General features: G+C 35.9%; 2 protein-coding genes across 2 annotated transcripts; both read right to left on the bottom strand.

The window, feature by feature from the left end:
* Positions 1-8,252: 8,252 nt before the first annotated feature.
* On the bottom strand, positions 8,253-9,939 carry LOC110783636 (replication protein A 70 kDa DNA-binding subunit B-like). The gene is made up of 7 exons (XM_056841259.1): positions 9,799-9,939; positions 9,582-9,703; positions 9,397-9,475; positions 9,194-9,323; positions 8,942-9,099; positions 8,732-8,852; positions 8,253-8,639 (listed from the first exon to the last, which is right to left on the bottom strand). Exons 1-7 carry the CDS (start codon positions 9,879-9,881, stop codon positions 8,445-8,447), a joined length of 888 nt encoding a protein of 295 aa, XP_056697237.1. The 5' UTR covers positions 9,882-9,939; the 3' UTR covers positions 8,253-8,444.
* A 794-nt stretch (positions 9,940-10,733) lies between these two features.
* On the bottom strand, positions 10,734-14,944 carry LOC130469533 (uncharacterized). Its single transcript, XM_056838882.1, has 3 exons — positions 14,156-14,944; positions 13,882-14,065; positions 10,734-13,795 (listed from the first exon to the last, which is right to left on the bottom strand). The coding sequence occupies exons 1-3, from the start codon at positions 14,942-14,944 to the stop codon at positions 10,734-10,736; spliced, it is 4,035 nt and encodes a 1,344-aa protein (XP_056694860.1).
* Between the last annotated feature and the right edge of the window lie 330 nt (positions 14,945-15,274).

The following is a 15,274-nucleotide window of genomic DNA, read 5'->3' as shown; positions in this document are numbered from 1 at the left end:
AATAATATAAAATAATCCCTTTGATCTCGTTCCTACACTCACACTCATATTCATTTTAACTTAGCAAGATTTTAGAACATTCTTTTTAACTCATTCCTTAAAATTCTTCACTTAAAGCCTAATGAATTCTATTCGTGCCAAAACCCGTAAGGTTTAGCACTTATGGTCCAGAACCTTTGCTCTTGATACCAAACTGTAACGCCCCGACCTCTAATTCAATAATTTAAAGCATAATTAGCAGCGGAATTAACCTAATTGGTCGGGACATTACCTGCCGTAACTTCCTTTTCGGAAATTACAAGGCAAACATCAATCATAAGCCTTTAAATACTCCAAAACAATATATATAATCTTTTATATTACCAAGATGAAAGTACATAACTTACTAAAGTCTTTAATTAAAACTTATTAAACTATTAGAACCGTAAACATAAACTAGGTGGATAATATTAAAGTGAAACTCCTCGCCACTACTCGTGCCCATCATTCCCCGCAGTACCTAAAACGGAAAACAAAACGGTGAGCCGAAGACTCAGTAACGAACTATTCTAGCAGCGTAAATTCATTTCAATTCATTTTATTTAATAACACAGGGAGAATAGAATAAGTAAAACATTTAATAAAACATCATATTCACTTCATTCATAAACTTTACAATTTAACATGCTAGTTGTCGGCAAGTACGAACCGTGAAGGAATTCTCCACTGGGCCTGGGCCCATAAGAGCCTGGGCTCATCGTAACATGGGGCCTGGGCCCTGAGCCTGGGCTCATAAACCATGGGAGCCTGGGCTCGTAATCCATGGGTGGACAGGTGTCCGTGGTGCATGCATGACCGGTAGATAGGAAGATGGTAGTTTATATACCGCCAGACAAACCAGGTCTTTCACTTTCATTTATCATGTTTTGTATAATTTTACCAAGCCTTGGCTTGTATTTCAGTTCGAAATAACATAACTCATTTAGCTCATAAAACAACATTTTGATCCTGGGATCAATAAACATATTATTTCTTTCAAAGCATTGCATAAACATAATTTTATGAGAAAACTCAATCAAATCATATTATAATAAACAATTCAAACAAATCATATTTCATCCCACAATCCATAAAACACATCAAAACATTTAATTCATAAATTCAATCATAACGTCATAATTTCATAAATCATATTTATAAGGGGATTGCGGGTACTAGCAATAGCCGTTACCTCACTTCCACGATTTTGCTAAGGATTTTCGTTGGTTCGTTCGTCCTGAGCTCCGAGTCCAATTTCTTTAAAAATAGTAAATAATTGAATTAGTACTAGATCGATAAATAATTATAAAATTTAATATTTTATAAATCATAAATTTTATAAGTAATGAAATAAATAACGAATTTTAATAAAATATAATTTCGACATTTAAAGAAAATATTATTATTAATCGAATTTTGAATTGAATTACATATATATTTTATAAATAAATTTTCATGTAAATAATGTTTAAATTCCATTTTGATAAATAAAACTAGAATCTTTATTCTCATAAAGTTGATAATAAAATCTGAAAAATAATAAACAGTTTTTATTAGTAAATATTTTGTAAAAATTATTAAACCATAAGTATTGACAAATTAAAAATCTGAAAATTCAGATTTAGTCTTACCCAAGGCCCAAATGAAATGTGGCCCAATTTGGAGTTAGGTTTGAAAAACAAATCAAGGCTCCAAAATTTAGAGATTGGATTTCTCTCTCTCTCCTCTTTTTTTTTTGTTGCTTTCGGTTTCCTGGGTCAAGAACAGGGGGAGGGGGGGCCAAAACAGGGAAGCAACGAAGGGGATGAAGAGCCGCGAGGAGAAGGAGCGACGGACGGCCGGGCGGCGCAACAAGGTCACGCCGGTGCAGGTGGGTGGTGTTTCGCGGCGGTGGTGCAGCGTGAGAGAGGAGGAGGGAGTGCGAAAACGAAGGGGAAGCAGGGGAGTTTTGGAGAAGGGTGTTTCGATTGGTGGTCGTGTAGCTCGCCGGGAAGTGTGGGGGAAATGAGTTGACCAGGCGAGGGGAGTGGGCTGGTGTGGTGGCTGCGACGCTGGTGGCGCGCCGAAGGAGGGGAAAGAGGAAGCAGGGGAGAGGGCAGGGGGTGCGTGTGGTGGAAGGGAGAGGGTGAGGGAGGTGTGGTGGTCGAAGGTGGTTGCTGTGTTGGTGGTGGTCGAAGGTGGTTATCGATGGTGGTCACGGTGGTGGTAGGCAGACGGTGGTCGTTGGTGGTGGTGGTTTAAATTACAGAAAAGCAGGAAGTGAAATTGAATTGTGTTTAGTTTTGTTGGAATTCAATGAGGTTGAAACTGATTGTTACTCACGATTTTGAGTTTGATTCTTCTCATTTTCTGCCTATTTTGAGAGCTATTTCTAGTGTGAATTGGTGTTCATTGACTCAGTTAAGATTGGTTGGAATGACAAATGTGAAGAAAAACCTGCAATTCTGGTGACTAAGGGAGTTAGGCAAGGATACGTGGATCAATTGTAAGAATGTGTGAGACAAGTGTAAAAGGGAAGTTTGACTTCCATGGCAAAAGCTGCGTGAAGCAGAAGAAGAAAGAAGGAAGGAGACAAACTAACTTTGGCTTATTTAGGAGAATAAGGATATCTTGAAAATTGTGAATTGCTAGAGAAATTTCAGAATTTTTACTCCCTAATTAAGCTTTAAAAGATAATTCGGAAATAATTATAATTTAAAAAAAAAAAACTAATTGAATTATAAAAATCGAAGTATTTTTACGACTGAAATATTAAAATTTCCGAGTTAAGTAAGATTATAAAAAAAAAATAGCGTCTGGAATTAAGATTTAAAACGATTAATAATAGACATTAAATTAAATAGAATTATTAAGCATAGTAAACCGTATTTTAAAAATTCAGGGTATTACATCAATTGATCTCATATTTTCTCTCAAACGCAAAATACGAATGTGTCTCCACATAGGGGACCTGACAAAAGATGCGTCAATCATTTGAGCTCTAGTTCCATTTCGAACCACCGGTAAAACCTGTCTGAAATCACCACCGAACACAATAATTTTCCCCCCAAACGGCAAGTCATTCCCCATTAAATCCTTGAGTGATCGATCAACAGCTTCAAATTGATATCTGTGTGTCATTGGGGCCTCATCCCATACGATAATAGCAGAATTTTTTAGGAGAATTGCAGTTTTAGAACGTTTGGTAAATGAGCAAGTTGATGAGCTGTCTGGATTAAGTGGGAGCTGAAAAGTCGAATGTGATGTTCTTCCCTGGTGCAACAACGTTGCTGCAATTCCAGATGTTGCAGTGGGGATAGCTATTTCGCCTCTACTTTTTACAGTAGCAAGAAGGGCTTTGTATAAAAATGTTTTTCCGGTGCCCCCAGGACCATCGACGAAGAAAGAACAGCCAGCCTTTGAAATGACAGCATTCATTATTGTGTCGTATGCAACTTGTTGGTCACTATTGAGAGTGCCAACGCATGCCAAATCCTCATCTGGAACCAGAACAGAAAAGTACTCTTCCATGATAGAAGGAAGCTCGTCAATGTCATCAGTACATTCGGGTAAGCTTGGCAACTCTGTGTAGTCAGAAATCCTTTTTCTAAGTGGTCTTAATAACCTATCTATGTCTTGCAAAAGTTTGTTAGTGAGGAAAACATAATTACTTGTTGTGTTTGAGGCTGGATAATCCTCAACCATGTAAGGGAAAAACTCATCCCAGAGTGCTCGTAATCCAGTTGGTTGACAATATACCAATATGGTTGCAAATAACCGACGTAATGCAGATGGCATTCGTACTGAACATGCTTCTAAAAGACATTGACGAATGCTTTCGTCATTCTCGATTAGACCGAGGGCTTCAGCTGCAGCCCTGAATGTAGGGTGTGTGACGCCATTGATCGTTCTTAAATGTTCGAACGATGTACGCTCCCTCACATGATTGAGTAACATTCTCAAATAAAATCGTTCTCCTTCCAATGGTGAAGCTACATACAATCGACCCATAACTCGTTGTGTACTTTTTCTCTTCTGCCATTCACGTGAACTCGTTAACCATCTGTAATGCTCAGGAAATTCTCGATAAAGATATTTCCTTGCATTTGGATCGACTGAATTCATCTTGAAAAATTCAGTGAGCATCGTCTTAGAGTTTCTTGGGTTCGCTAACACGCTTGAGATTTGCTGGTTCCCTTCGAACCTCACTTGATGCATGTTTGGCAAATGAACCTGCAAACGATCTACGGCAGGACATATTCTAGTCATGGGGAATTTGTAAAGTTTCCACATAGCTTCGGGTGCACAAATCCACCGTGCATCAACATATTGTGCAATCTCATCTCCGTTATGAACTTCCATTGAAACTCTATCTGAACCCTTATGGATGTACTTATACAGATATTTGACACACTTGATGCTGCTGCATATCTCAATATTGATGTGACAATCGTACTTTAAGAGCAAAATGTTTAGGATGTAACCAAACCTTTTGGTTCTCATCAAGCTAGATCAAACATGTAACCAAACGCCCTCAGATTGATATTTACCTAAACATTCGTAATTCGTTCCTTAAATATTACACGTTTTTCAACACACACTTTGACTCTTCATATCTCGACTTTTCAACACACACTTTGATATTTAGAAAATTTATATCGATAGCAAGATCCTACAGGACTACAATTTTTCTTAGGTATGAATTACAAAAGATGACCAAATCGTTATTGTGAATCTCTATTATATAAGTGAAGAACTGAGGTTATTTTAGTAAATCCATTTTTGGTGTCCCTTTGGATTACTAAAATACCCTCCATAGTCCACACTTAATAGAGAATATAATGACAACCTACCCAATAGAAAAAGCCCAAAGAAGCATTTTAATCAATCTAGCCCCTTAAATAAATTTTTACCATTTTAATCAATCTGTTTATATGCGTTCGGCTCTATCTAATTTATCTATTTCTTACATTCGCACGCATCGCATTTATATTATATTTTTTACATGTTATTTCAGGTTAAAATGTAATAACACAAATGTTTCATATATTCGCACGCATTGCATTTATTTATATTTTATTACATGTTAGTTCAGGTTTAAATATAATAACATAAATGTTTCTTATATTCGCACGCGTCGCGTGCATATAAGACTAGTAGTGTAAAAAACAAGATGGTGCGATATTTATGGAACGGAGGAAATATTCGTCTTCGGCAACATGTGTTTTACATGTAATTGGAATTAGTGTAAGAATATGATTTGTCGAAGAAATAGTGGTTTAATCTAACTAAAACAAAGTGTTAAATTTCACTAATTATTTAGGGAGGAAGTACCAAAGGAATTTTTATGCAAGATCTATGCGTTTAGCTCAAAAATGGCGGTGAATCTGCAAAGAGATGCAAGACCATGACCAATGCACCCCAGAAGACAGAAAACTTTGTGGTAATGGATTTGAATGGGTATTTTGTATGTACTTCAAACAGAAAACTCTTGTTTATTGAATTGAATTGAATGGGTTAGGTAACTCAGGTTTCATTGTTTTCTTTAACATTATTACGTTTACTCACCATTTGGTGTGCAAATGTGCTTCTTAGCTACCATAATGGGCACTCTATTGGTTAATAATACTTTAAGGATGGCTTTGGTCCGTACGAACCTCGTGTTAAGCTCGTGTGCTTTGTATTGGTATGCTCGAGCCGGATCTGATCCACACATTAAATGGCTTGATCTTTCGTGTTATGCTAAATTTCAACTGTTTATTTGTGTTTTGTCATGTCCAATGTGTTGGTCTATGTAACAGTATATATTTTTTTTAATGAATTTTGTGATATAAATAGGAGTTAGGCATGACCTACAACTTAGAACACATATTTCCCTTTTGAGTCGTATTGTGCATAACTTTGAAATTTATTCTCTTTAGGTCAAGTCTATCACGAACATAAACTGTACAAGATAAGTTGAATAAAACAAGCTGGACTTTTAAACTTTTTGTTGAACTTGACTTTTGTTGTGCAACTTAGATTACTTGAACTAAATAGAGCTTAAGGATATGTTCTCTTTGCATTATTTAAACATAGGTAAGTAAAGTTGACGGAAGTTAGTTGTCAATATCTATCTATCTCTATTCTATAAGGGAACACCTGAGGTTATTTTAGTAAATACACTTTTAGTATCCCCTATAGAAAAGACTAACATTCCTCTATTAACCACAATTATATTAACAATAAGTATTAAATACAATAAAAAAGCAACATAAGAAAATCAGTCAATAGCCACAGTAAATAACGCCATAAAGGGAAACACTCGGAAATAAATAAGGAAAGCTACAATAAAAATAACTTAATCACTGTAAATATTACGTAGGCCCAACCACAAATTACGCCACTGATGAAACAACAAGTAACAACTGGCAAAAAGTCAAAAATTAAGAAAGGAATTATTTTTTACTAAATACTAATTACAGCTAACTTATCCCACCAAAATCAGGCCAAGTAATTAAAAAAAGAATTTTTTTCCCAAATGCTTAATGACAACAAAGTAACCCACCGTAATGACACAAAAAAAAAAAATTATGTATAAAAAAAAAAAAAAGAGTCAAAAAGCCAATCAAAATTACCCCTTAATTTTCTCCTTCATAATGTATGTTTGTTAATGTTAAATTGCTAATAACTTTGGAAAGATGACAAAACTCCTTAATTCTCTCCATTTTAATTCATAAAAAAAAACAAAAAAAAAACAAAAAAAAAACACTATATTGCAGTCCAAATGGTGGAACGACGCTCGTTGTTGTAGTCTAAATAAGCCACTCAACGACATTGTTTCTCTACTCGCTATCAAAATCTAATTTTCGAAATCCTTTTTTTCTAATTTCTCTAAGAAAAAAGTCAATCAATCTGAAATCCCTTTTTCAATTTCACTAAGAAACAAACTATTTATATGTTAATTTTCTTTACTTTAGTACTAGAATTTAGATTTTTCGTCATATAATATATGTATTACATTGTTTAACTATGTAAATGCTTTTAACTAAAGATTATATCTAATTTTCTTCGTATGAACTTTTGAACAATTTTTCTAACATGCGGAGTTTAGGGTTGTGTAAAACATGCTTATTGAAAAAAAAATTGTTTAATAACTTTGTATATTTTCTTTCTCGAATTTATAGTTTCTACTTATCCAGTTATTTAAGAGTTCATCTTTTAAATGAAAAATAATTTTAATAGTTTTTAGTTTTATTTTTTTAGTATTTGTTTCTTTTTCTTTGATCATTTAATGGGTAATATATTTGCCTTTATTTTACATTGTAATCTAATGAAAAATCTTTGCACACAATTTTTGATAACAGAAATCGATGTGGAGCTATGTCACTCTCTCACTTGGCTCTCTTATACTTGATTCTATAAAAAAATCTCACCATCTTCCAGCATACCCATTTTTCTATGAAATTATAATATATAAGCTTATAATAACCTATCGCATAAAATACCGTAAAATGATTATTGCAACGATTAAATTTGGACAGAGAGAGTACATGTTATAATTTTTTGTTCCATTACTCAATTATTCTAATTGTAGAAGACTCTATAGTAGAATTTTAAATTTAAAAACTCTCTTACCAAAAACATGTTGAGTCCATCGGTGTATTTGAGGCGAGTGTGGATACACGGGTGGGTGATAGATTGAGGATGAGTTTTATTTTTTACCTGTTAAGAAGGAGATTGGGAGGTGTGAGTACCTTTCATATCGTGGGTACGGGATAGGGATTAGAATTTTAGATGCGTACGAGTGTGGAGACCTTGACCAACCTCAAAGTCATGACTAGTTATCTTACCCGTGAGATGCACAATTTATGACATGAATATTAAGTTTGCAATTCTAAATTACAATTATAGATGATTAATTACCATTAATATAGAGCTTATAGATAATCTTTTTATTAAAATTAATAATGGATAGATCTGTTACTGCCCCATTCCATGTGTTATGTTATTTATTTAAAAATTTGAAAAAAATAATTAAGGGTATGTAAATAAATTTACTTTCTTCTCTTTCAGCACCTGTTTCAAACATAAATTTATTCTCACCCGCTCTTTACTTCAATAGTCATACCCACTTAGTACTCCCCCATCATTTAAATCATTACCCGATCATTTAACACCTACCCCCCACCATATACTTTACTAGTATTTTATGCACGCGATGCGTGCGTGAATTTTAGAAACTTTATTGTGCCTATTATTTCATGCACGCGATGCTTGCGAAATTTTACAAATTTTAGACACTAATAATCATTCGCAAAGTCCATATTTTGCGACATTGAGGTCATACAATACTCGTAGCCTTACATGACGAATTTAAAGCTATTAAAAAAAATTAACATTATTTTGATACAACTAACATATCCTATTGAAAAATCAAAATTGAAGTACATACAAAATAGTAAATATCATTTTCTTTTTTTGCTCGCAATATATTTGTTTAACCACATGCACTCCTCCGCCCAATCGACATGCAACACATATCCAACCGTATACGAATGTTCAGGATTAAAATCTCCAATTGGTGGATGTAGCACCCATGAAAAAGCTCTGTTTCCGAAACATGCAAATACTTTTTCCATCACTCGATTACGTCCATTAGGCTGCATGAACGTTAAAAAATATATTCAAATGTAAAATCAACATGAGCTAATATTTTTAAAACAATTATGTTGTTAGAGTATTAGATTGAAACCTGTTGAAGTACTGATTTTATTTCAGTAGCTAAACAACCTAAAAGGTGTTGTGCAAGATCGTGTAATATTGTGACTTTCAAATTACCACTTTTATCAAATATGGTAAGTCGAAGAAGCAACCTATAAAACGAAATTAAATCAATTTATTAATATAGATATTTACCAATATATAATGTGTGTTTAAGTATAAAAAAAATTTAGATAGTTACCTTGGGATAGTTACAGTGTTGGTGAGATTGCAAGATTGACATTTTTGTAGTCCTTGAAAAATGACAACCTTTTTTAGGCAACGATTGCATGCCTCATATATGATGTTATCAACACTATCAACGCGACATGCATATGCAACAACTCGACAGTATTGAACCTACCAAAAAAAAGACGCAAAGTCCGACAATTAAGTACATAATACCGTATTTAATTTGTTGACAACACTCAAACTTCAAGGTTAAAAACGATACCTTTCTCACGCTGGGAAATTGAGATAATCGGATACGGGGAGTGTTAGAAATATCAATCGACGACTTTAACGAAAAAGTCGACGAACGAAACCAATCTCTCCTTATCTTTGCCAATTTTTTCGATTTATACCTATACGTGAAAAAAGTTGTGAGCATAATACTTAAGGTTATGTTGTACATGTATTTGGCGAGATTGTGCGTACCATGTAGATAAGGATGTTGTTTTTTCATTAACCGGGTTAACATAAACCCTAGTGTGGTATCCCGTGGAAAGATATGTACCTGTTTGTATTTATCAATTAGAAATATTATCACAGCTGGATATTATACTTTAAACTACATATTAAAAAGACAGCATTTACTATATAATTTAATTTGGATGATGTACCATAGAAGCTCTTGACATGCAGACCACATGCTACAATGATTGGTGCCACGTCAACATGATTAAGATTTTCATCAAGAACGTGCACAAAATCATTCCAAAGTGTTAATTTAATAACAGTCCAGCTGCAAGTAGAAATTAAAACAATATTAAGACAAATTTATCGAAATAAAGGTAAATTCGATTTGTAATTAACATTTTAATAATTTAGAGGACTTACGTTGTATCCATTATTGCCACGTCTCGCTTAAATGAATCCACACCAATATTCTCAACCGGTGAAACGTATAGGACCAATCCCATTGCATCTAAAACATCATCAATGTTTCAATTAATAAACGACATATGCATGATAACTAAATATTGAAAAAAGGCAAACAAAAGTACCATAAACTCTATCAGTCCAGTCGATGTGACAACTTAATCGGTTCAACTGAACCAAATTGTAGTGGAATGAAGGTATGGAAATGTCATCCTCCTCTTCACGTATCACATTTGTTTCTTCTTTGATGATCATCTGTTTCCAATTGGGGACAATTTTGTTTTTCCCTTCAGCAAATATCACTTGTACAGCAAGGAGTATATAAATGAATCCCTCTTGAAACCGTCCTATAAACTTTTCAATCGCGGGGCCGAAAATATTGCACTGTATGGCCTGACCCTACAAAAGGAAACACATGAAAAAGTTATGATATAGTTCAGATTCAATGAAAATTTGAATGAAGCGTAAGGTCATTTACCTCAACATCGACAAAAATCATTTTCCATGTTTGCTTGGTTGTTCCTTTATGGTTGTAGTTGAAAATATCATAATTGCGAATCAGTCGGGCTCGTACATCATATCGTTGTACCCCGCTAGGATATAAATGCTCAAAAGTTGGATAATGGTACTCTGTCATCCTGTAAAGTTAGTTCAGAATAAAATTAGAATTACATAAACCGAAATTCACAACGTATGAATAGGTATATCACATGAAAAGAAAGTTATATACATGAAAACATTTAATTACTCCGATATATAAAATTCACATCTCTCAATTCGTCCGTAGCTATATGGTAAATCAATTATTATTACAAAAACTACTCAATGTCAAGAATACAATAACGTTTATTACAAAATTGGGAAATAAAAAATAATACTTTAATTCCGTATCTCTAATCATAAGACAACAAAACTTCTTTGTACACAATATTTTTAGTGAATATGCCTTCACAACCTTGAACCTTTCCCTTTTCTACCACGATCTTTGTCGTGTTCTCTGAAATTCCTCGTGATAATGCCACATATAGCTGGCCGTGGCTAAATACATGATCAGGGAGGAATATCCCAACATGTGGAATAGTTTGTCCCTGAGACTTGTTGATAGTCAAGGCAAAACTCAACTTCACAGGAAATTGCTTTCTGACCATCTCGAATGGCAATTTAATATCTTCAGCAGTTTTCAAGGGAATTCTTGGCAAAAACACTCTGTTCCCCCTAGAATGTCCGGTTAAAATCTCAGCATCAATGAAATTGTCCTTTAATGAATGGCAAAGCAACCGTGTTCCATTGCAAAGACCATGTTTAGGATCAATATTTCTCAAAAGCATTAAGGGTACCCCAGGTTTCAGGGTGAGAGCATGGGGAGGCAATCCCGACGCAGAAATCGAATTCAAAAACTCTTGTTGATACAAATTTCTCTTATCTTCAGGAACAGAATCAAACGAATAATACGTTTTTCCTTCTCCGAGAAACTTTTCGACAACCTTATTATTTATTCTATCAGCGTCTTCGTTCAGGGGTGTGATGATCGCCCTTTCAACTATAAAATTTCCATCACCAACGTGCTCACTTAAATTTGGAAAGACCTGGTCGATCAAAGCCTCGATCGAACTATCTGCCACTGTTGGTATAATCATGGCAGTGGGTAACCTTATCATCTGATCTGAAACAGTAGGTTCATTACCGTTCCCAACAGAGAGTAAGAAATTAGCAAAGCCGTTATCATCAATTGATCTCATATTTTCTCTCAAACGCAAAATACGAATGTGTCTCCACATAGAGGACCTGACAAAAGATGCGTCAATCATTTGAGCTCTAGTTCCATTTCGAACCACCGGTAAAACCTGTCTGAAATCACCACCGAACACAATAATTTTCCCCCCAAACGGCAAGTCATTCCCCATTAAATCCTTGAGTGATCGATCAACAACTTCAAATTGATATCTGTGTGTCATTGGGGCCTCATCCCATACGATAATAGCAGAATTTTTTAGGAGAATTGCAGTTTTAGAACGTTTGGTAAATGAGCAAGTTGATGAGCTGTCTGGATTAAGTGGGAGCTGAAAAGTCGAATGTGATGTTCTTCCCTGGTGCAACAACGTTGCTGCAATTCCAGATGTTGCAGTGGGGATAGCTATTTCGCCTCTACTTTTTACAGTAGCAAGAAGGGCTTTGTATAAAAATGTTTTTCCGGTGCCCCCAGGACCATCGACGAAGAAAGAACAGCCAGCCTTTGAAATGACAGCATTCATTATTGTGTCGTATGCAACTTGTTGGTCACTATTGAGAGTGCCAACGCATGCCAAATCCTCATCTGGAACCAGAACAGAAAAGTACTCTTCCATGATAGAAGGAAGCTCGTCAATGTCATCAGTACATTCGGGTAAGCTTGGCAACTCTGTGTAGTCAGAAATCCTTTTTCTAAGTGGTCTTAATAACCTATCTATGTCTTGCAAAAGTTTGTTAGTGAGGAAAACATAATTACTTGTTGTGTTTGAGGCTGGATAATCCTCAACCATGTAAGGGAAAAACTCATCCCAGAGTGCTCGTAATCCAGTTGGTTGACAATATACCAATATGGTTGCAAATAACCGACGTAATGCAGATGGCATTCGTACTGAACATGCTTCTAAAAGACATTGACGAATGCTTTCGTCATTCTCGATTAGACCGAGGGCTTCAGCTGCAGCCCTGAATGTAGGGTGTGTGACGCCATTGATCGTTCTTAAATGTTCGAACGATGTACGCTCCCTCACATGATTGAGTAACATTCTCAAATAAAATCGTTCTCCTTCCAATGGTGAAGCTACATACAATCGACCCATAACTCGTTGTGTACTTTTTCTCTTCTGCCATTCACGTGAACTCGTTAACCATCTGTAATGCTCAGGAAATTCTCGATAAAGATATTTCCTTGCATTTGGATCGACTGAATTCATCTTGAAAAATTCAGTGAGCATCGTCTTAGAGTTTCTTGGGTTCGCTAACACGCTTGAGATTTGCTGGTTCCCTTCGAACCTCACTTGATGCATGTTTGGCAAATGAACCTGCAAACGATCTACGGCAGGACATATTCTAGTCATGGGGAATTTGTAAAGTTTCCACATAGCTTCGGGTGCACAAATCCACCGTGCATCAACATATTGTGCAATCTCATCTCCGTTATGAACTTCCATTGAAACTCTATCTGAACCCTTATGGATGTACTTATACAGATATTTGACACACTTGATGCTGCTGCATATCTCAATATTGATGTGACAATCGTACTTTAAGAGCAAAAAAGGATTATATGGGACTACCCACCGATTATCTACACGAACTCGTGAATTCTCACGCAACGGTACTGCTGGACGATCTTGTGGACGACGGTAAAGAGGATATGAGTCATTGCCTTGCTTTGTATCATTGGAGAATTCCTTAGGGAATCCTTTCTTACAACTTCCTTGTTTCATACACGGGGATTTGTGGTTGAGAACACCACATGGGCCATGAATCATGTGTTTAAGAACTGCCTTATACAATTTTGGTTCTTGTTGTTCATCAGGAATCACTGCTCTCACAATCTTATCAAAGTCATCCGGAGTGGTTAGCTTGTCATTTTGATCAAGAATTAATAACATATGAACATGTGGAAGACCCCTCTTTTGGAATTCAATCACATATACATAAGCAACAACCGTTCCGAGGACGCCCCTTTCGAGAACATCCTTTTTCAACTCTTCAAGTTTAGCATGAAAAACTCGTGTCAGCAGATCTGGACGATCGTTTGGAACTTGTCCGGCCAACAATTCTGATTGTATCTCTGGCCAAGATGGATTGCATGTCATTGTAAGAAATATATCGGGCTTGCCGAACTTATGAACCAATGCCATGGCATCTTGATACCTCTGGTGCATATCTCTTGGACTTCCAACGAATGAAGATGGTAGTATGGTCCGTCGTCCAACATTTTCTGCAAATAGACATTATATGAATTATGTGAAACAATGTATGAATTATTGAGTGTAATATAATTGATTAACTTAAATCAATATGGACCTGTGTTATGCTCTCCAGCATGTAAAGAATCCTCTAAACCCTTGTACAAATCAGCACGTATCTTATCTTGGTTGAGTGCAATCCACCTCAAGTTATTGGCTTGCATTTTGACACAGTTATCGACAACAAATTGTTGCAGTAGACGACCACCTCTTAAGATTAGAGAATCAAGATGTTGTCGCATCTATAACACAAAATACTTGTTTTGGTCATAAAGGTCTAAGTATATGATTTTTAGGATAAGGCTTAAAAAAGAGTTATTAGAAATATGCACCTGAAACATGTATGCATAGAATTCCCGGCATGTCAACTTCTTACCAGTGGAACTTCGACTGTTTAAATCCCAGCCGTAAGAACCATAAGGGAACAATAGAGGATACTGCAGTGGGTCATAATAACCGGCAGTGTCTTTGATATAACTTAGTTGCCCAGTTACTGACTCTACCATGATGTCCCTATCCTTCAAGTTGGAAATGTCATCACCTCCAACGACAACTGCTGCTACTTGCGAAGCTGTCGGCATCGAGTATTGATGTTTATTTGTAGGTTGCTCTTTGATGACAAATTTGCAATCACTTAAGTCACTACGCTGAGCAAGATGACGGAGATTGTGGACAAAAGGATTGTGAGCATTCAAAATATTCTTTATTCTGTCGATGACATCGAGGCGTAATGATGAATTCTCTGCTGCACGATTTTCATTTTCATGCTCAGTATCATAAATGTAGAGTTGAAGAAATCGAGGACGATCTCCTTCGTTCAAAGGTAAAAAACCTCCAATACGATGGTAAATTGAACCTTGTGCACGGAATGTGTAAACGCCTTGACGTGCATTTGCTAGTTCGTCATCTAAATGAACTCCCATTGAAGTGAATGAAAAGACATGGTTGTACTTACGAATGTTTTGCCTAAAATGAGCCCCATATTCCGATTGATCAGAATATAAATCAAGCATATCAGAGGATAATGGAAAATCAGGTAAGTTGACCTTCCCACTTAAGCAACATAGTTCAGGAGATTCACAATGGAAAAGTCGTGCTTGGCAATGCGGACATGTTTTCATGGGTGGCAAACTGAATATAGGAACCCCTTGACCCTCTTGGTAATTTCTTGCACAATTTCTATAACCAGTTCTCCCTACTTTCTAGACCCTTATATCATCAGAAATGGGGTTTGATATGTTGTTGGTGTCGATTGCACGACTTTCACCGACATTGAATAATATGCCAGGCATGCGTATTTCATTTTCCGCCTCAACAAAACGCGGCAATTCCACATCGTCTGAAGTAGGGTATGTTATACGTGCATTGGTTGTACTGCTCTCGCCAACACAAAAGAATCTATTGGGCATGCCGCTTGAGTTTGATGTTGGGTCTGGGATGGTCACGGTGGG

This window comes from Spinacia oleracea, chromosome 3 (genome assembly GCF_020520425.1).
Source record: "Spinacia oleracea cultivar Varoflay chromosome 3, BTI_SOV_V1, whole genome shotgun sequence".
Classification (NCBI taxonomy): domain Eukaryota; kingdom Viridiplantae; phylum Streptophyta; class Magnoliopsida; order Caryophyllales; family Amaranthaceae; genus Spinacia; species Spinacia oleracea.
The sequence above is the reverse complement of the archived record's forward strand: the minus strand, read 5'-3'. Positions and strand labels throughout refer to the sequence as shown.